This window comes from Chionomys nivalis, chromosome 8 (genome assembly GCF_950005125.1).
Source record: "Chionomys nivalis chromosome 8, mChiNiv1.1, whole genome shotgun sequence".
Lineage (NCBI taxonomy): Eukaryota > Metazoa > Chordata > Mammalia > Rodentia > Cricetidae > Chionomys > Chionomys nivalis.
This window is the reverse complement of record NC_080093.1, coordinates 19,080,124-19,099,889: the sequence shown is the minus strand read 5'-3', so window position 1 is coordinate 19,099,889 and position 19,766 is coordinate 19,080,124. Positions and strand designations below refer to the sequence as shown.

At 35.8% G+C, this 19,766-nt stretch overlaps 1 protein-coding gene across 3 annotated transcripts in view; it reads left to right on the top strand.

Moving 5' to 3' along the window:
• Lcor (ligand dependent nuclear receptor corepressor) overlaps window positions 1-19,766 on the top strand; it is a 119,576-nt gene that overhangs the window by 60,369 nt on the left and 39,441 nt on the right. For all 3 annotated transcript variants that reach the window (XM_057779732.1, XM_057779731.1, XM_057779733.1), the window contains exons 5-7: window positions 8,766-8,898; window positions 15,326-15,613; window positions 18,815-18,908. In XM_057779732.1, the coding sequence (XP_057635715.1) occupies window positions 15,376-15,613; window positions 18,815-18,908 (332 nt within the window). In that variant the 5' untranslated portion in view covers window positions 8,766-8,898; window positions 15,326-15,375. The remainder of the gene's footprint in view (window positions 1-8,765; window positions 8,899-15,325; window positions 15,614-18,814; window positions 18,909-19,766) is intronic.

Genomic DNA, 19,766 nt, shown 5'->3' with positions numbered 1-19,766 from the left:
TCTATCTATCTATCTATCTATCTAATAACACTTGGCTAAATTTGTAAACAGCATGTCTAGGAGCAGTTGATAAAAAAGTATAGTAAAAGCAAAGCAAAATGTATGATTTTTGTTCAGTGTTTAACAGTTATTGCTATGCATAAAATGTAAGTGAAAGAGTCATTTAACTGATAAGTCATTTGTATGTGTCTGCATGTGTGCACACAGTTGGACTTGTGCACATGTATTCAGTCTCACATGGCTAGAGTGTATAGGTTAGTGGAGGTCTCTTTCAGTTCTTCATCACCTTAATTTTTTGAGACAGTTTCTCACTGAAAATCACCGTTCTGTTGGGCTAGACAGTCTGCCAGCAAGTTCTAGGGATCCAGTGTCGATCTTTTAGTGCTAATATTGTGGGCCATGCTCCTCTGGCTTTTTTTCTGAGTGCTAAGGATCTGAACTCAAGTCCTTGTGCTTGCATGACAGTAATTTTGCCGATTGACCATTTTCCCAGTTCCTAAAAGTAATTAATTTTAAAACAACTATGTAACACTGTCTTAATCCCTAGCTCTTATATACAATAAGAGCTCAAACATTCTTCTAACAGATGTGATAGACCTTAAGAACAGAGAACTCTTTACAACTCTTTCTAGGTAGACAGAATAGACTTAGAAAGTGCCTAAAGGCATTATTAAAAAACAAAATTGTTTTGGTTTACAATTCAGAGGAGACTGATAGCTCCTTTTTAGTAACAATTGAAATAACATATGTGTTAAAAAGTTAACATTAAGCCTGGCAGTGGTGGTGCATACTTTTAGTCTCAGCACTGAGGCAGACAGATCTTTGAGTTCAAGGACAGCTCATTCTACAGAGCAAGTTCCAGAACAGCCAGGGTTAAACAGAGAAACCTTGCCTCAAAAATAAACAAACAAACAAACAAACAAATAAATAAATAAAATTAAAAAAATTTAAACAAAAATGTTAACATTACCAGAAAAAAGAAGCAAGTGAAGAAAATTTTCCTGAAATCTGATTTTCAAATTTTAGTGGTAGTTTACTTCTGCAAAATGACCTTATTTTTTTTGTAATAGACTTACCAATTTTTGCCCCAGTATTTGGCAAAACAGTAGAATAGTTAAGAAACAGACATTGAAGAATAACAGCTTGATGTGTGACCTAAGTATAGGCAGATCAGCTTCAGTTTGGAGGAAGAGCAGATAGACTGGAAGAAAGCCACACTGGACAGAGATGCTGAGTAGTTAGATATCTCACCTAAGAAATAGCATAGAGGGCTGGAGAGATGGCTCAGTGGTTAAGAGCATTGCCTGCTCTTCCAAAGGTCCTAAGTTCAATTCCCGGCAACCACATGGTGGCTCACAACCATCTGTAATGAGGTCTGGTGCCCTCTTCTGACCTGCAGACATACACGCAGACAGAATATTGTATACATAATAAATAAATAAATATTTATATATAAAAAAAAAAAAAGAAATAGCATAGAACCTGCTTACCAGATTGGATGACATGATTTACTTTGGAGGTGTAAGAAGGAGTATGATATGTTCAATTGAGCCTGGGCAAATGCTGAGGCTGTGCTGCCTACGTGGGGAAAGCCAGAACATTATGAATCATGTAAACCCAGCAACATAATGGATCAAACCCAGAGTGTTCTAACATGCGATGCAAACATTCTTAACTGAGCTACACCTCAGACCCATAAATTAATACATTTTAAAATATTGAAGTATTACTGAGTAAGTTTTCTTTTCTTTCTTTCTTTTTTTTAAAAGATTTATTTATTATGTATACAGTGTTCTATCTGCATGTATGCCACCAGACCAGAAGAGTACACCAGATCTCATCATACATGGTTGTGAGCCTTCATGTGGTTGCTGGGAATTGAACTCAGGACCTCTGGAAGAGCAGGCAGTGCTCTTAACCTCTGAGCCATCTCTCCAGCCCTTGAGTAAGTTTTCTAATATGGTGGAATGAAAATTAGAAACCTGTAAAAGGAAATAAATGAATTCACAAGCATGAAAATTGAAACACTTTTGTTGGAAGATATAAGAATAAATCCCAGAAGAAATTATAGACTACCTTGATGAACCAAAATGAAACTTGATATCTAATTATTAGTATAGATAAAAGTAATCTATGGTTTCAAATACCTACAGTAAAAAGAAAAAAATTCCAAACCAATATCCTAACCACCCCCTTAAGAAACTGAAAAAATATGGAGAGACTAATCTGAAACAAATAGAAAAATAAGATCAGAGCACACATAAATAAAATAGTATAGAAAATGATAGAGAAAAAAATCAAGGGGCTAGAGTGGTAGCTCAGTAGTTAAGAACACTGGCTGCTCTTCCAGAGGACCTTGGTTCAAGTCCTAGGACCCACATAGTGAATCAGAACTGTATTAATTCAAATTCCAGGTGATCCTGTGCTGCCTTCTGGTGTCTTTGAGCACTGCACACATGTACTGCACAGACATACATTCATGAAAAACACCCATTTGTATAAAATAAAAATAATAAAAAAAAACTCCAGCAAAACTAAAAGCTGTTTCTTTGAAAACATTAACAAGATTGATAAACTGCTGATTTAAAAAGAACAGACTTAATGAAATGGTGTGGGAAGTTCTTGTGTATATGTGTTCCTTTTATTAATAAATAAACTGTCTTGGGCCTGTGCATGGCAGAATAGAGATAGGTGGAGAAAACTAAATTGAATGCGGGGAGAAAAAAGGCAGAGTAAGGGAGACACCATGGAACCGCCAGAGGAAAAAGACTTGAGCAACTAGCCAGAACAAATATAAAATAATAGAAATGGGTTAACCAAGGATGTAAGAGGTAGCTAGCAATATGCTTAAGTGAGTGGCCAGGCAGTTATTTACATAATATAGTTTTTTTTTTTTTTTTTTTTTTTTTTTTTTTGGTTTTTCGAGACAGGGTTTCTCTGTGGTTTTGGAGCCTGTCCTGGAACTAGCTCTTGTAGACCAGGCTGGTCTCGAACTCACAGAGATCCGCCTGCCTCTGCCTCCCAAGTGCTGGGATTAAAGGCGTGCGCCACCACCGCCCGGCCATAATATAGTTTTTGAATGGTCTAGGCAGCCAGGAACAGACAAGCATCCTCCAACTACAATGAAACATGAATGATAATGGGAGAATTACCTCCAACCTTATGGCAATAAGAGAGATTGCTTGGGAAATGGTATGAATACTTTCTTTGCTAAAAAGTAAATAACTTGATGGGTGAAATTTTTAGAAAAGCTGAAGTATCAAAAAAAATTTTATTAAAGAAACTTATTTGAACCAGGTGGTGGTGGTGCACACCTTCAATCCCAGCACTCAGGAGGCAGAGGCAGGTACTTGGAGCTCTGTGCGTTCAAGACTAGCCCTGGCTACAGAGAGAGTTACAGGTCAGTTAGGACTGTTACACAGAGAAACCCTGTCTCAGAATAAAGGATATATTTGAATAGATCTGTATTGTGAGTTGAATTATGTCCCCCCCCCCAAAAAAAAAAGTTGTGATGAAAAAAGAATAGTAACTGATGATATTTATGAATGGGACTTTATTCAAAAATTAGACTTTTGGATTCTTAATATAGTCTAGTTAAAATGAAGTGATGATTGTAAGTGTGGTCCAATAATCCAATGACTTGGTGTCTTTATAAGTAAGAATAGAGATTTGAATGGACAAACAAACATACAGGGGGAAGGGGTGTATAAAATTAGTAGTGGAGATTTGATTACATCATCGTGAGCCTGGGAATGCAAAGGTTGTCAGCAATCGCCAGAAGGTAGAAGCAAGTATGGAAGGACTTTAGAGACTTCAGAAAGGAAAGAACTCTGCAGACACCATGATTTTGGACAAGTAGCCTCTAGGACTGTGAGAATAAATCTCTACTGTTAGAGCCTCATGTTATTATGTTAAAGCGCCCTAGGAAATGAATACAACTTAAAACAAATGAAGAGATTAAATTGGCAGTTAAAAATAAAAAATTAAACACACCTGTTGACAGATGTTTCTTAGGAATATTCCACATTTCCCCCTTTTGTCTAAGGAAGGTTTTAATTTTAACGTAAAATTATATACAACAAAGATAATCATCAAGTAAGAGTTGCAGTTACAATATCTAGTTCATTTCTATCTGGCAAAATTAGAGAAAATATTCTGTTATATTTTATCTTTGTGACTTTAAATTTTATACCAAATTTATCTTATAACTAAAGAAAACTTTAGCTGTGACAAGTCTTCAGCTTCATCAAAGACCCCAGAAGGGTGAAATATTACCTGGTGACAGAGACATTGGCTGCCTGGACATTCACCCTAAGTTTCCCTGTAATTTGGAGCATCCATCTTTGGCCTACAGGTCTAGAATATCTGACAGACTTAGCTCTGAAGCAGGAAATTTTGAAGGATTTTCTTACCTTGTCTTGACAAAGTTTGTTAGTTGCTTTCTTTTGCATCCTGCTGGTTCAGTTAGGCTGGTTTACTGTCAGCAATTGAGACAAGGGCAGTTCTTTGCCCAGTGGCTAGCTTTTGCCATAAAGATAGCAAATTCCTTGATGCCCATCATCTTTTCTGAAGTAGATTGATGCTGTCAGGAGCAGATGTGTCTTCCTCGCATAAAAAGCTTTAGGTCACTAAACATATGGAATGTCATATTCTGTAGGTCTTTGAAGTATTTGAAGACCATCTATTTATATCTGTGTATGACCTTGAAAACATACCTAATGTGACTATAAGTTTGATTATTATTGATGACTTTTAATCCGTATTTCTTAATTATGCATTATATTTTTAATGAGCTGCATAAATAATATCCCAAACAGGAGTAGAAATATATGTATACTATAACAAAATTAACTTCAGATTTCTATCAATATACACTGTGAAGTATTTAAGACTAGTAGTTACTCTTTTAGTTTAAAAGTAAATTTAATAATCTAACTTTTTATCTGTTATTCCTATATCCCCCCTTTTTTTTCCAGAAAGAAAACACTGAATCTGATCTCCTTCATTTGGCTTTTTTTTTTTCCTGACAGTTGCCAATAACAACTTGTAGCCAATCCCCCACTTAAATGATAATAAGCATCCATAACCCATATTTTGGGGATGTGGGCAAAGTTCTCCTGCTACTTGTTGTTTGGGGGCTTTGGTAATTTTGGGGGGAAACTTGAGAAAATCAGGATAATTGTTAGGTCTTGGCTGTAGTATTCTGTAAGTTTGGATCATCTCATTTAGCAGCCTTGAAGTTGTTCTGGATGCTGGATCACCTCAGCAACCCATTTTTATTGGTATCTGGTCCTCTTACTCTGGAAATATATAAACTTTTAAAGATAACTTACAAATCTCTATTAATGCAAGTATAGACTGTGCTGTACATAAGTTAGCCAAAGATGATTTTTTTTGTTGTTTTATGTTTTGAGCATGTAAAATATACATTACATGTCTTGTAGTTCTTCCAGGTTTATTTGTGTTTATAGCCAGAATTTTCAGGGGGTCTTTCCCAATCAAACCTGATTATCTTTAATCTGGAATGAATCTACAGCCTTTCATTTTCTGTGATAGTAAAGGCATAACCTCTTCCCCAAAGTAACATATCTTTTGACTTTCATTTTGAAGTCAAGACATCTTTAAAAATGTATAGGTTGGTTTAATCCAGCAGTTTTTATAATCCAGTGTGTCTTCGCAGCTGTTATTCCTTCCTTAGCAGTCAAAAAATTAAAAAACAATACAATTACATACAGTATTCAAGCTCTTTAATTTTCATCTTCTTTATTCCATCAAATTTTAAGGGTTTTATCATTTTAAATCTTTTTTTGGTTTTTTTTATATTTCTTTTTTTATGACTGTCTATACATTCTTTTTTCTCTCCCAAGCCTATGTATATTTTTAAGCACACTGTAACCATTTAGAGGTATTTTTCCATCTGAATCAGTCTTTACTGAATATCAGTATTTTTTGAGTGCATGAGACAAATCTTAAACTGCTGTGTCAGCTGCTGCAGGTGTAGCTTAGCTTAGTGCATGGCAACTGGCAGCTGGCTCTTCCCACAGTCAGCTTCTGGGAGACATGCGATAAGGAAGCTCCATTTGGCTCTGTTTCTGTGCATTTTAGAACTTTTTTTTTTTTTAAGCTTTCTCAGGCTTTATATGGCCCTGGATGTTGGGTGCCATTTGTTAGGTGGACTTTTCTTTCCTACCTACTAGTTCTGGCACAGACTGATAACTCAGGCTTATTACTAAATAGCTCTTACAACTTAAATTAGCCTATATTTTTTATCTAAGTTCTACCATGTGACTCATGGCTTGTTACCTCATTTTGTACATGTCTTGCTTCCTCTGTGTCTGGCTGGAGACTCTCCTAAGTCCACTCTTGTTCTTCCAGAATTCTCCTAGTCTGTCTCTCCTACCCAAACTTCTGCCTAGCTGTAGGCCAGTCAGTTGTTAATTAAGCCAATTTGAATGACAAATCTTTACAGTTTACAAAAGGATTATTTCACACACACCTATAGTCTGGAGGCTGGAGAGATGGCACAGCAGTTCAAAGCACTGGTTATTCTTTCACAAGACCTAGGTTTGGTTCCCAGTACTCACATCCAGATCCAGAGGATTGAATGCCACCTTCTGAGTTCTGTGAGCACTAGGAACATATATGCATGTTGGCAAACACTCATGCAAGATAATATAAATATTTTTTATAAATTATCAAGGAAAAACCATGGATTCTGGTTTTATCAGATACTTAAAGTATTAATACTAATTCTTAATTAACTTTTTTGAAGTATGGTAGGGAAGGCTTTTATTTGCTTCATAATAGATAAAGAATATATCAAGAACTCGTAACAGTAACAACATAGTCTAATTAAAAGGTCAGCAGATAATTTGAATCTTCAAAGAAGTGGTCACATGACCAAAGACCACAGAAAAAGTTTGACATCAAATGACAGCAGGCAGATATAAACCTAAGCCAAAGCATAACATACATAACACTTTTCTCTTAGGGTTCCTATTGCTGTGAAAAGACACCATGACTACGGCAGCTCTTATACAGTAAAACATTTAATTGGGGTGGCTTACTTACACTTTAAGTTCAATCCATCATCATAAGGCAGGGAGTGTGGCGGTATGCAGGCAGACATGGTGCTGGAGTAGTAACTTAGAGTCCTACATCTTGAAGGCAGCAGGAATTTGAGACACTGGCCAGTATCCTGAGCATAAGAAACCTCAGAGCCCACCCTCACAGTGGCACAAGGTTATATCCACTCCAACAAAGCCACACCTAATACTGCCATACCCTTTGAGGTTATGGGGGCCACTTATATTCAAACCTATCACAGATGGATTTTTTTTTTCTTTTCTTAAAAAAAGAAGGTATTCATGACTGTATGGAAAACTTGGAACTCCATACATTTTTGTGGTACAGCTACTTTCACACTTCTTCAAATGCTAAACATAGTGGTCTAGAAATTACCTTTTAACTGTATAGTTATGAGATTTAAAATAGGCATCCACACAAAAACTTGCATACTTAATACTCTCATTACTTATGTGATAGTGGAAAAGTGGAAACTGTCCAAATAGTCATCAACTGTTAAATGGATAATATGTAGTATAGCCATAAAATGGAATGTTTATTCAGCAATAAAAGGAAATGCAAACATCTGCTATGATACAGATGAATCTTGAAATTATATTCTGGGAGAAAATGCCACCGCCTTAAAAAAAAGGCTCCATTTAGATGAAGTGGTCACAATAGGCATATCTTCAGAAGTGAAATAAAGTATAACGGCTGCTTAGGGCTGGCTGCAAGCAGCGGGATAGAGGTTGTGTGTTAATGGGATACAAATACTCACATTGTGATGGTAACAATTTATAGTTATGAATAAAATCCATTGGTTTTTACATTACATGGGTGAGTTGCATCATTGAATTATATCTTAATGAAATGAAAGAGTTTAAATGTGAAACAAATAGGTATGATGGTGATTATAATAGGGAAATCCTAGGAAGTGGTTTCAGACATTAGTGAGTGTATTTTAAAGGTGTAAGGAGTTTGTGGGTTATAATGTGCTTTCAATTCTTAAACACATTTTATTGTGCAAAGTATGACCTACTTTCTTTAGAAAGCTTCTTTAAGTAGTCTGTGGTGAAAATTTGTAAGTGCATGAGTTTAAACGCTGCTGTGATGTGGAAGGCATGTGAACACAGTACTTGATGGATGCTTAGAAGGTATACTGTGCATTTCTCAATCTTGTTTTCTGTGGTCACTGTCATTGTTCTGGCCTCCTGTTTACTTGTAAGAGGCAAGGCTGGAAGTAAATGTAGAGCACTATCAGCTTACCACAGCGCTGCAGCAGCCTTGAAGTAATGTTGGCAGTCTCTGGAGTGAGTTGATTGTAACATTTTGGGAACTTTTAATCCCTATTTTATTGCGTGTATGTATGTTCAAGCACATATATTACTATAATTAAAATACTTAAGTGTACTTGGAACAGGCGGTGTTTGATTTTAGTTCTCTATCATAGTGCTAGTTTTGACTTATTTATCAATTAATTGAACAATACAGTAAGATCTGAGGTCTACTATTACAATACAGTTGTTTAGGAACAGAATTTAAGTTCTAAGTATTTAAACAGATTAAAAGTTTCTAAATATTTTAATTGTATTATGCTAGTTTGTCTTATTGGCTAGTAACACTTGTTTTTATGCATCTGTGCTTTGGATTTTTAAATGGGGAGAGATTTTGTACAAACATTTCACGCGATATTTTTGCAGGGATACTTAGTCGGTCTGGATGAACCAGCTTCCGGAGCTGGGCAAGAAGCTTTGCTTAAACAAGAGCACGCAAAAGTCACTCGACTCCAGAGACAAACAGAAGAGTTCCTCAATGCAGTCTTTTATAGAAAAGGTTGGTTTTGGTGGCAAACAACATAACCTGCTTGTCTTATATTAATTTCCGTAATTTCAGTGTCATTTTAAGTTATTCCTAAAACATTTCTCTGTTCCTTTATCACATTAAATTTGGAATAAGGTTAAGACACTTATAGCCCTCTTTAATACTGGAGTGGGGGTTTAGTTAAGTAGTTTAGAAATTGATTATGACTGCAATTTGTTAGACAAGCTTTAAAATATAAAATGCTACTGTTTAAATCCTTAACACTTATAAAAAGCAGTTCTGTAAATTGAAAATCTGACCTGAAATTTTATTTGAAGTGAAAATGTAGTTGACTCATATATTTGTAAGCATTTTTTTTTTTCTTTTGAGACAGGGTTTCTATGTGTAGCTTTAGATTCCATCCTGGAACTTGCTCTGTAGACCAGGCTGGCCTGGTAAACATATCTTAGGACATTATGAGATTTAAAAAAAAAAAAAAATGGAGTTGGTATGGTGACATTATTTTGCCGTGTCATATGCAGAGGCATATGTCAGTCTTGAGGCTTAGGGATTCGTAGAGACAGTAATTCTTCTATTTCTTTAAAAAAAATAAAAACCTTTAAAAAAATCTATTCATTTTATTTTACATATGAATGTTTTCCCTGATTGTATGTATGTACACTACATGTGTGGTTGGTGCTCTTGAAGGTTAGATACCCTGGTATTGGGATTATATATAGATGATTGTGAGCTACCATGTGGGTGCTGGAAATCAAATCCCAGTCCCCTACAAAAACAAATACTCCTAACCACTGAGCCATTTCTCCAACCCTTTTCTTTGTCTTTCTTTTTATGTTGTTGTCAGTTTCATCCATTTTGCCCCCCTCCCCATTTATCCCCACCTATCCCCACCCTGCTCCCATGCCCCACCCCTATCCCCTCACCATACTTCCTGCAGGGTCTGACTATGTAACTGGTTGTTCTGGATCCCACTCTGTAGACCAAGTTATACCCTGGAACTCACAGAATCTGCCTGCGTCTGCCTCCCAAATGCTGGAATTAAAGGCTTGTATTACTACTCCCAGCTTTAATTCTTTTCTTAATCTGTATAATCTCTTTATGATCTTGTTTGAATTAGTGAAGAGTCTCTATTTTCTGTCTGTCTCTTCCTTTCCTTTCTCCTCTTCTTTCTCCTCTCCACTCTCCTCCTCCCCTCCTTTCCATAGTTGTTGCCACTGTGCCCAGTAGAGTTTTCACCTTCAATAAATTCTTTCTGAATTAATTTCTGTTCCTTAATTACACATTCCTTCTTCTGCTAAGGTAGAGGTGATTATGATAGTTTCTAAAAATGTTTCCTACGACGTAGGCATACGTCGTAGTGTGCACGTGTAATCCAGGCAGTTGGGAAGTTGGGTGAGGGGGAAGGAGTTCTTGGTATTGCTGATTATCTTGGCTACATTTAACCCTCAGCAGACCCAGAGCGCCCATCTCCTTTAGCGCACTCACTCACCTCTCCAGTGCTACTTAGACCACTCATTCCTCCAGAGATGCCCGCCAGCCTTCTCAAGGGTGACAGTGTACTAGAGGAGTGAAATAGGATTCTAGTATTGGTTACTGTTGGATACCAGCTGTCCTGCTTAGTATGGTCAGTGTTTTCAGAACCTTATTGAAGTGAGATGTCCTGTAAAATTAGGGTATTCCTTAACTAAGTTATTGTTTGGGGAAAAATACATGGTTTTGTATTTTCATTGCTCTGTCAGGCTCACTTTATCAAATTAAGTACCCCACTTCCAAAATTACGTTTTTTTAAAAAAGTAGTTTTATTAATTTTACTAATATTTTATTGTTTCAGTAACAGAATTCACATTGTCAAGTGTGATATCACTCCTTTAATCTTCAATCTCGTATAGTTCCAGGACAGTCAGGGCTACATAGTGAGACTTTGTCTCAAGAAAGGGTGGGGAGATTGACATTTAAGGTATAACCTAGAAACAACTTATTATCCAAATATATTTACAGTCGTTCCACCAGAGTGTAAACAGACAATGTCCTTGGTCTGTGTGCTGTTTTAGCAACTTTTTAAACTCAAGATGGGAAGCCTTCTACTTACTTCTTGGTTAGGGGTACTGACAGCAGGTTCCTTCAGTGATGTTCTATCCTACTTAGTTCCATGTCTTTGTCCTCAAAGAATAACTTTGGTTGAAATTCTTATAAGCTTTTGGTTCATAATGTTTACAGCAGTAATTCTTACCTTAGAATTGCTTTTAGGATTTCAAAAGTTCGAATTTTTAAGAAACAAGTTATTTGTGTATTTGTTGCACACTGTTGTGAGGTGCTTAGAAAAAGGAACTGTTGCTTTGGATTGGAAGTTCCTTCTCTTTGTATTATATGTTAATATTGTTACTTTATAAGTATTTTATTAATCTTCATGAAAATATCTCAGAGATGGACATTTGCACGCAGTAATTCCAAAAATGGGAAATTATCCACAGAGATGACAATGAGTTTTTCTGAAGAGAATAACTTGTATAACTCAAGATTGGTTTTCTCTTATCCTAAATGCTGAAGAGTGTGAAGATGTTTTTAAGTTTCACGTTTCAGAATCTTTATGTGGACTTTATCAATTTAGAGCTCTAATCGGAAAATCCAAAATTCAAACATTTTTGAGTCTTATATCAACACTTGAAAGATTGGAATTTCAGAGCATTTTGCAGTTTAGATTTTCATGTTTGTCGTGTTTAGCCTTTAATTATGGTGCTTGGTTTTAGTTTGTCCAAGGGTTGTAAATTGTGTATTTTAAATAATTACTTAGGAGTTTTTGTAAAACTAAGTAGGGCTGTACATGCAGTATCCATGTAGTAGTCTTTGTAATTGGGCCTGTGCAGCAAATCCTAAGAAGAGCAGGCACTGTACCCCTCACAGTTGTCACAGTCACATTCTTTGTCAGCCATTCTGTTCCCTGTGTTAGAAGTTTTGATATCTGCCAGCTATGGTAACCTTTAATCCCAGCATTTGGAAGGCAAAGGCAAATGGGTCTTTGTGAGTTCAAGTCCAGACTTGTCTACAAAGTGAGCTCTAGGGGAGGTAGGGAGGGAGAGAGAGATATCTCAAAGATTCATTTAATAATTTTTTAAAATAGTGTTTCCTTTTTGAAATATACCACTGACTGTGCTGTAGCAGAGCATTTGTGTGTGTGGTTGCTTGTTTGTTTCTTTCAGAGATAGGGTCTCAGTGTAGCTCTTACTTTGCTGAAGTTCACTGTGTAGATCAGCCTAGTCTCCAGTTTGCCTCTGCTTCCAGAGTGCTGGGATAAAAGGTGTGCCACAACGTCCAGCTGTGCTGTGCTGTAACAGTTATGTGTTTATCTGTAGGTTCTCTCCTCCTGCATCTGATCATAGTTGCTTTTACTTGACTCCATTGTGAGTGGTTCACTAGGTATGACCATAATTACAGAATGTTCTAAGTAAATCAAAGAATGAATACATTCAGGAAACTCAGACTCTAGAGAACTTTAAATGGCAGCAATGCCAGTCATACACATTGAATATTTTATCTCCTGACTGTGGTGTTTATTCAATAAAGGGACAAGGTATAATACTGATGTTTAAACATCCAAGGTGGAACTTAATAATTCTCACCATGAAATCTTACTGACCACAAAGCTTTAATAGTTATTAATTAACACAGAAATCCCATAAATTGCTGCATTTTGCCATCTCTTTATTATATATTCTTTTGCTTTCCATGAGGCAAAAGCATACATACCTCATATAGTCCACTAATATATTGGAAGTTTTATGTAGTCTTCCATATAGAGATTATATATATATTTTTTTTTTTTTGGTTTTTCGAGACAGGGTTTCTCTGTGGTTTTGGAGCCTGTCCTGGAACTAGCTCTTGTAGACCAGGCTGGTCTCGAACTCACAGAGATCCGCCTGCCTCTGCCTCCCAAGTGCTGGGATTAAAGGCGTGCGCCACCACCGCCCGGCTTCATATAGAGATTATATTTTATGTAGGGGAAATAGGTCTTAACTGTAAAGTCAATAACTAGTAATAAGAAAATTCAGACCAAGTGGTGGTGATGCACACTTTAAATCCCAGCACTTGGGAAGCAGAGTCAAGAGGATATATTGAGTTCAAGGCCAACAGAGTGAGTTCTAGGATAGCCAGGGATACACAGAGAAACCCTGTCTCAAACCCCCTCCCTACCAAAAATAAATAAATAAATAAAATTTAAAAAAAAGAAGGAAAATTCAGAAGCCAAGTGTGATTCATGTGCATTTAATCCTGGATGGTAGAAGTAGTCAAATCACTAAGTTCCAGACCAGCTTGGTCTGCATAGTGAGTTACAGGCCAACCAAGTCTGAATAGTGAAACTCAAGAGCACTTGCTGCTCTTGACAGAGAACATGGGTTCAGTTCTTAGCATATACATAGCCACTCAAAACCAGTTCCAGGATGCCTTCTCTGACCTGTATGGACTTCAGACATAGGTAGTAATTTATGTTTAATTTGTGTTAATTTATATTAATGTGCATTTAACACACACACACACACATGCAGGTACTCACACATACACATTAAATGAATTTCAAAAGGGCTAGACTCAATGAATAAAGGTGCTTTTGCTGTCAGACCTGACAGTCCAGATTGAATCCCCAAGACTCCCATGAATTCCATGATAAAGGAGAGACTAGACTTGTGCAAATTGCCTTTTGACTTCCATATGCACCATGACACTAGTGCCCTACACCCCTGCACACAAAAATTGAGTGGGTAAAAATACCTTTCTTTAAATATTTTTATTTCATGTGCATTGGTGTTTTACCTGTGTATATGTTTATGTGAGGGTGTTGTATTCCATGGACTTGGAGTTACAGACAGTTATGAGCTGCTTTGTGGGTGCTGGGAATTGAACCCTTGTCTTCTGGAAGAACAGCAAGTGCTGTTACACCACTGAGACACCTCTCTAGCCCGGATAAAAATACTTTTAGAGGTACTATATGGCACATATTTTATTAAAACATGACAAAACATTGCAATTAGTTGTAAAAACAATTTTATTAAATATCTTTGATAAACTGATTGCAACATTGAGTGTATTTATAAACTGTGGGATTATTAAATATGGTTTAGGTGAGTAAAAACATATAGAGCAAGTCTATAGATAAAAGTGTTGCTTCATGAGCATCTCCTGATACCAAGTATTGTTCTTTGGTATCTATTGGGAGCCTTGTTGGGTTTTGATTATTTATTATTATTGTGGAGGTTTTATATTTTAGTACTAACTAAAAATCAGATTTTCTTTAACTTTATGAATCAACTTCTAGAGTCCCTCACATTTCCAAATTATTATGAACACTTACTTGCTTTTTCTAGCTAAATCTTAACAAATAAGGTAGCTAAAACTTGTAGTTATAGCTAGTTTTCTTAGTAACTTCCTATACAAATTTATGTCACATTTCTCTTGTATTAAAGATATTATTTGGTAATTGATTTGATTGTTGTATTTATTGCCCAAATAAATTGATCAGATACTTTACACCAGGCAAGATTAGGGATACAGAAATCATCAGATAGTCTCTAGGTGATTATAGAAGTATGAGGATAACAGGTTTACCCAGATTGTTTCCCCTTTCATCTTAACCCCATTTGAACTTGAAGTTCCTTTCCAGTCTGTGAATTCCTGTGTTCTTTGTTTTGAATTAACATTATCTAAACGTTGACTCCTTAGGTGTTCATTTTATTACTTTTCTAGCTATTGTTTGAATGTTAGCAGGTTATACTTAAATAATTTGTGAAAAATATGTTATCTTTAGCTTTTGAAATGTGACATTTAAACTCCTACCTCGGAGTTCTAAAACTGTGACTCTCAAACCAGCAGCAGCTGTCAGCTTGTTGGGAATGTCATTTCTTGAGGCCTCAAACTGCTGAATCAGAAATTCTGGGGACAGCACCCAGCAATCTGTCTTTATATGGATCTTGAAATTAAATTCTGGATCCCAGAGTTAAATATCTTTTATAGTCTTGTTATTCTTTTAGTCATTTACAAGGACTAAATTAAGCACTCATAGATTCAGAAACTTAAAGGATATGAGGAGTTAGTTTAGGGAAAACTTGGCATTATCTGTAGATGTTGACAGTAAATGTTTCCTAAGAGAAGGCTTAGGTATTTCCATACCAGGTAAGTGATTCTTACCAGTAGATACCATTTGCTATCCCTGTATTTAATTTCATAAGCCTAGGGGTAAACTGTTTATAAACACTTATGAAATTTTATTTTCAGTAATCTGCGATCTCAATGTTTACCAATTAAGAATATAAACAAATGGTTAATACAGTTGTTAGGATACTAGATTTAAAAAAAAAAAAAACTAAAGTGAAGTTTCTTGTTTTCTTGAAAGCTTTTTTTTTCCTTAGTTCATGTCCCACTTTAAAAGTAAATAAATCTTTATTTACAGACAGTCCCTGGGTCTCCGACCCCAATATTCCCCTAGTGGCCCGTGAGATCATGCAGCGAATGATCCAACAATTTGCTGCTGAATATACCTCAAAAAATAGCTCTACTCAGGACCCCGGCCAGCCCAATAGCACAAAGAACCAAAGCCTGCCGAAAGCATCTCCAGTCACCACCTCTCCCACCGCTGCAACTACTCAGAACCCCGTGCTCAGCAAGCTTCTCATGGCTGACCAAGACTCACCTCTGGACCTTACTGTCAGAAAGTCTCAGTCAGAACCTAGCGAACAAGGTATGGTTTGATGTTGTGGTCTCCTCTGTCCAATCAGAAGACTTTGATTTGGGGAGAAAGAAAATTACAAATAGAAAGCCAATAACAAGAATAGGACAGAAAACAATGTGATTCTAGCTGGTCATGGGTGTATGCTCCTGTGCATTCCAGCTACATGGACTGAGGCAAGAGCATCATCTGGGCAGCATAGTGAGACCTTGTCTCTTAAAAATAAAAATAATGTTTTAATTAAATTGTCCTGAGTATTCAGTGGTAGAGAAGTGAACAGATAGCATTGTTGCAGACTCAGCCCATTAGCAGATGGTGGTTGTGATGGGTACACTACACAGGCAAGTCAGGCAATTATTTTTAAACTTTAACATGAGCGTTTTCACTTTCTAAAATAACATATCAGATTCTGAAAATTGTAAAAAGGCAAAGTTTTCTATTTATCCTCAGTGCTCTAGTATTAGTATCAATCTGAGAAACACCCTTTGCTTGGAAGTTACACTCTACAAATGAGATAAGTAAAAATATGTATTGTAATTTCAAAAGAGTATCAGGCCAGGTGTACTAATATACACCTTTAATCCCAGCACTTGGGAGGCACAGATCCTCTGTGAGTTTGAAGCTAGCCTAGTGTACCAGGCCAGCAATGACTGCATAATAAAAGCTATGTTTAAAAATAAAAATAAATAGCATTATGAATAAAAGACAATAGAATGTACTTTAGATCGTTATGTGTAATATATATATGTATATGTACTAAATTAAGGAAATAAGTTGAAGATATTTCCAAAATAAGTATTATTGAGGATCCAAATCAGTGAAAACATTAAGAGATCATCAGTTTTGTTCAGATGTTTCTTGTGCCTCTGGAGTATATTTTAAATAGATTGAAAATTCCTGCTTCTTTGTATTCTCACAATGTGCTGTCAACAGTTTTGCAACTGAGGCACTGTTTGAATTTCTAAAATAATTATAATTGATGATGTCTTAGGAAAAAGATTTTATTGTCTTCAAAACTTAGGAATAGAAGAAAAGGTATGTTATGTTTGGATTTATTGGAAAGAAATATCTTGATTTTAGAAAGAATTTTTTAAAATATTTTCAGAAGGACCCATTTTTTCTTATTTTAAGTAATTTATGAAGATGTCTCCTTTAATGGACTGGTGTTAGTTACTTATTGAGGTATGTATTGGAGTAGGCTTTCTTTTGTTCTCCTTTTTCTCCCTGTTTGAGTATGATGTATAGTAAGAAGAATACCTTGTTTGGAGATCGGCCCGTACAGGAACCCTTCTAGCCCTCTGTTCACACTGACCAGTGCACCTTTGCTTACTGAATTTACAAAGTTGTGTTTTGTTTGTTTGTTCCAAGACCAGGTTTCTCTGTATTGTCCGCTGTTCTGGAACTCATTCTATAGCCCAGGTCTTGAACTCTCAGAGATCTGCGTCCCTGCCTGGCATTTTCCTGTTTTATTGAGGATTGTTGTTTTTACTACAAAATGACATTTTCAGTAAAAGTCTCTTGACTCTAGATGCTACATCAAAAGCTTCAGATTTAGAAAAGAGTGGCAACGTAGAGATGTTAGTAGTGGAGGGAGGCTGACTTACAGCAAGTGTCTTGGGTTAGAAATACTCTAAGCACTGCATTTAGTTTGTAGATCTCTGGGTGGGTATTAGATATTAAATAAGATGCTACTTTGTTCTTTACCATAATAGTTATGCTTGTAGATTCTTTAGTGAATTCTAAGAACAAAACTTCTTAGGAGGTTGGGCTCTTTTAATTTTAGAGGGTTAGTTGCATATTTCTAACAACTTGAAACTGCGATTCAAGTTTTAATGAAACTGTGCTTCAAGTTTTAAGTTGATCCTATCCAGGATTTATTGTTGACATAGATATAAAGACCTTCCTGCTAGCCAGCTAGAAATCAAAATCAGAAGCTCTGACTTGTTCTTAACCCTGGATGGAATGACAACTTTGGAAATAGTCAAATTATGTCTATAAAGGGAAAATTAACTGAGGAAAAGAAAGGCTTTAATTTTATGTATTAATACACAAATCTGTGATTCATCTCATTATTAGGTTACATTTTCAAGCTGTTATACTAAGTTGTTTCTTTTTTTTTTTTTTTACTAAATTTGAACACCATTTTAAAACACTTTAATTTTGTAAAAGCTCTTAAACAAGATTTAATGATTGAAATTTGAATTTGCAGTTTCTTAAAAGATTTAACTCAAATACACATTTTTTTTGTACCAAAAAAATAGTTAACTGGGAAGTAATGGTACTTAATCCCAGGTACTTTAATGTAAGTAATGGTACTTTAATCTCAAGACTTGGGAGGCAGAGACAGGTGGACCTCTTTGAATTTAAGGCCAGCCTGGTCTACAAAGTGAGTTCAAGGACAGCCAGGGTTACACAGAGAAACCCTGTCTCAAAAAAACCAAAATAAACAATAAAAAAGAATAGTTAAAATACATATAAATTATAAGACATTAAGTGGTTCGTTTCTTTAGAGTGTCTTTTTTTTTAAATATTTGTTTGTTTGTTTATTATGTATACAACATTCTTTCTGCATGTATGAAGGCCAGAAGAGGGCACCAGACCTCATTACAGATGGTTGTGAGCCACCATGTGGTTGCTGGGAATTGCGCTCAGGACCTTTGGAAGAGCAGACAATGCTCTTAACCTCTGAGCCATCTCTCCAGCCCTTTAGAGTGTCTTGTATATACATGAAATATAATCAAATCATTTACAGATAATTCTCCGATTATAAATTTTCCACATTTAAGTTCAAGTGATTTTGGAGTTTAAAGAATCAATCTTGAGGAATTTGGGGATGTAGATTTGTAAAAATAAATTCATATATTTGAATAAAAGTTTAGAAAATGAAGTGTAACAATTCTAGTACAGAAACTGTGCTTTGTTTTCAATATCTTATTATATCTTAGCATCTTCTATAATGTTATAACTTTCTTTTGCCCTATTGGCAAGATAATTAGCCCTGAGAAATACATGTTTATTATGCCTATAACAAGTATACCAGGTTTGCTAGATTTGGTTCCTTCTGAAGAACCTTGGTGACCTTGATTTTTGTTTTTGAATGTAATACCTCAGTATGCCAAATGTTACCTTGACTTTTTTCCAATTTTTATTAATATCTGGTTCACATTTGCTTCAGTTCTTAGTGTCCTCAGGTATTCCTTTGTGTCTCTACAGACGGTGTACTTGATTTATCTACTAAGAAAAGTCCATGTGCTAGCAGCACTTCCCTGAGCCATTCTTCAGGCTGCTCCAGTACTCAAGGGAACGGGTAAGGAAAAACCTTTATAGTCTTCCTGTTATATAGATAATTCATCAAAGGCGATTCAACCAGTTTCCTTGAGCATTATAAAAACTTAACCCTTCAGCTTAACAGTCTTGCAGGTGAGCCATTCATAAAATGACTCAGTCTATCAATGAAAGAAAATGTATCCTTGAACCTTTTGTCAGTGCTTTATAGAGTGTGGAACCTGTGCTAAGTAATTGTAAAGTATAGAAGTGAAGAGGGTGTTAATATGTGTTCAAGTTGTTGAATGAAAATTGGGCTCCTGTGTTCCATTTGGTATCCCTAGTGAGGTGTGTTAATGTGTGTTCATTTTTGTTTGTTTTGGTTTGGTTTTTGGTTTTATTGACTGTTGATTTGAACTGCAGTTTTAATTCCATGGCAGTTCAGAAAATGTAATTGTATGTGATTTTGTTTTAATAGAGTGCTGTAGGTAGATGAGTAACCATCTAATGTTGCCAAATATTATTATATACTCAGTTTGATAACTCTTAACCCCTCGGTAAATTGTGACCACTTCATTTTAAACTGTAAGAATACATAATTTTCATGATGTATATCTAGTAACCATTTTGATAAAGCAGATAATAAATATTTAGACACCATTAGAAAATTATAACATGTAGATATGAAAAATTATGTGGTAAGTTTAAATAGTGTTTGCCTTAAACTTTTTAATACGGTTGATATGGGGAGGTTTTTTAAATACTAGAGGAATAACTAGACACTAAATGGACTTTTCCACCCTACTCATACTTGAAGGATTCTTCTACTGACTTCTAAAAATTCCCCTTATTTTCTCTTAAATTCCATTTGTCTTCCTCCCCTCCCACTCTATTCAGTCTA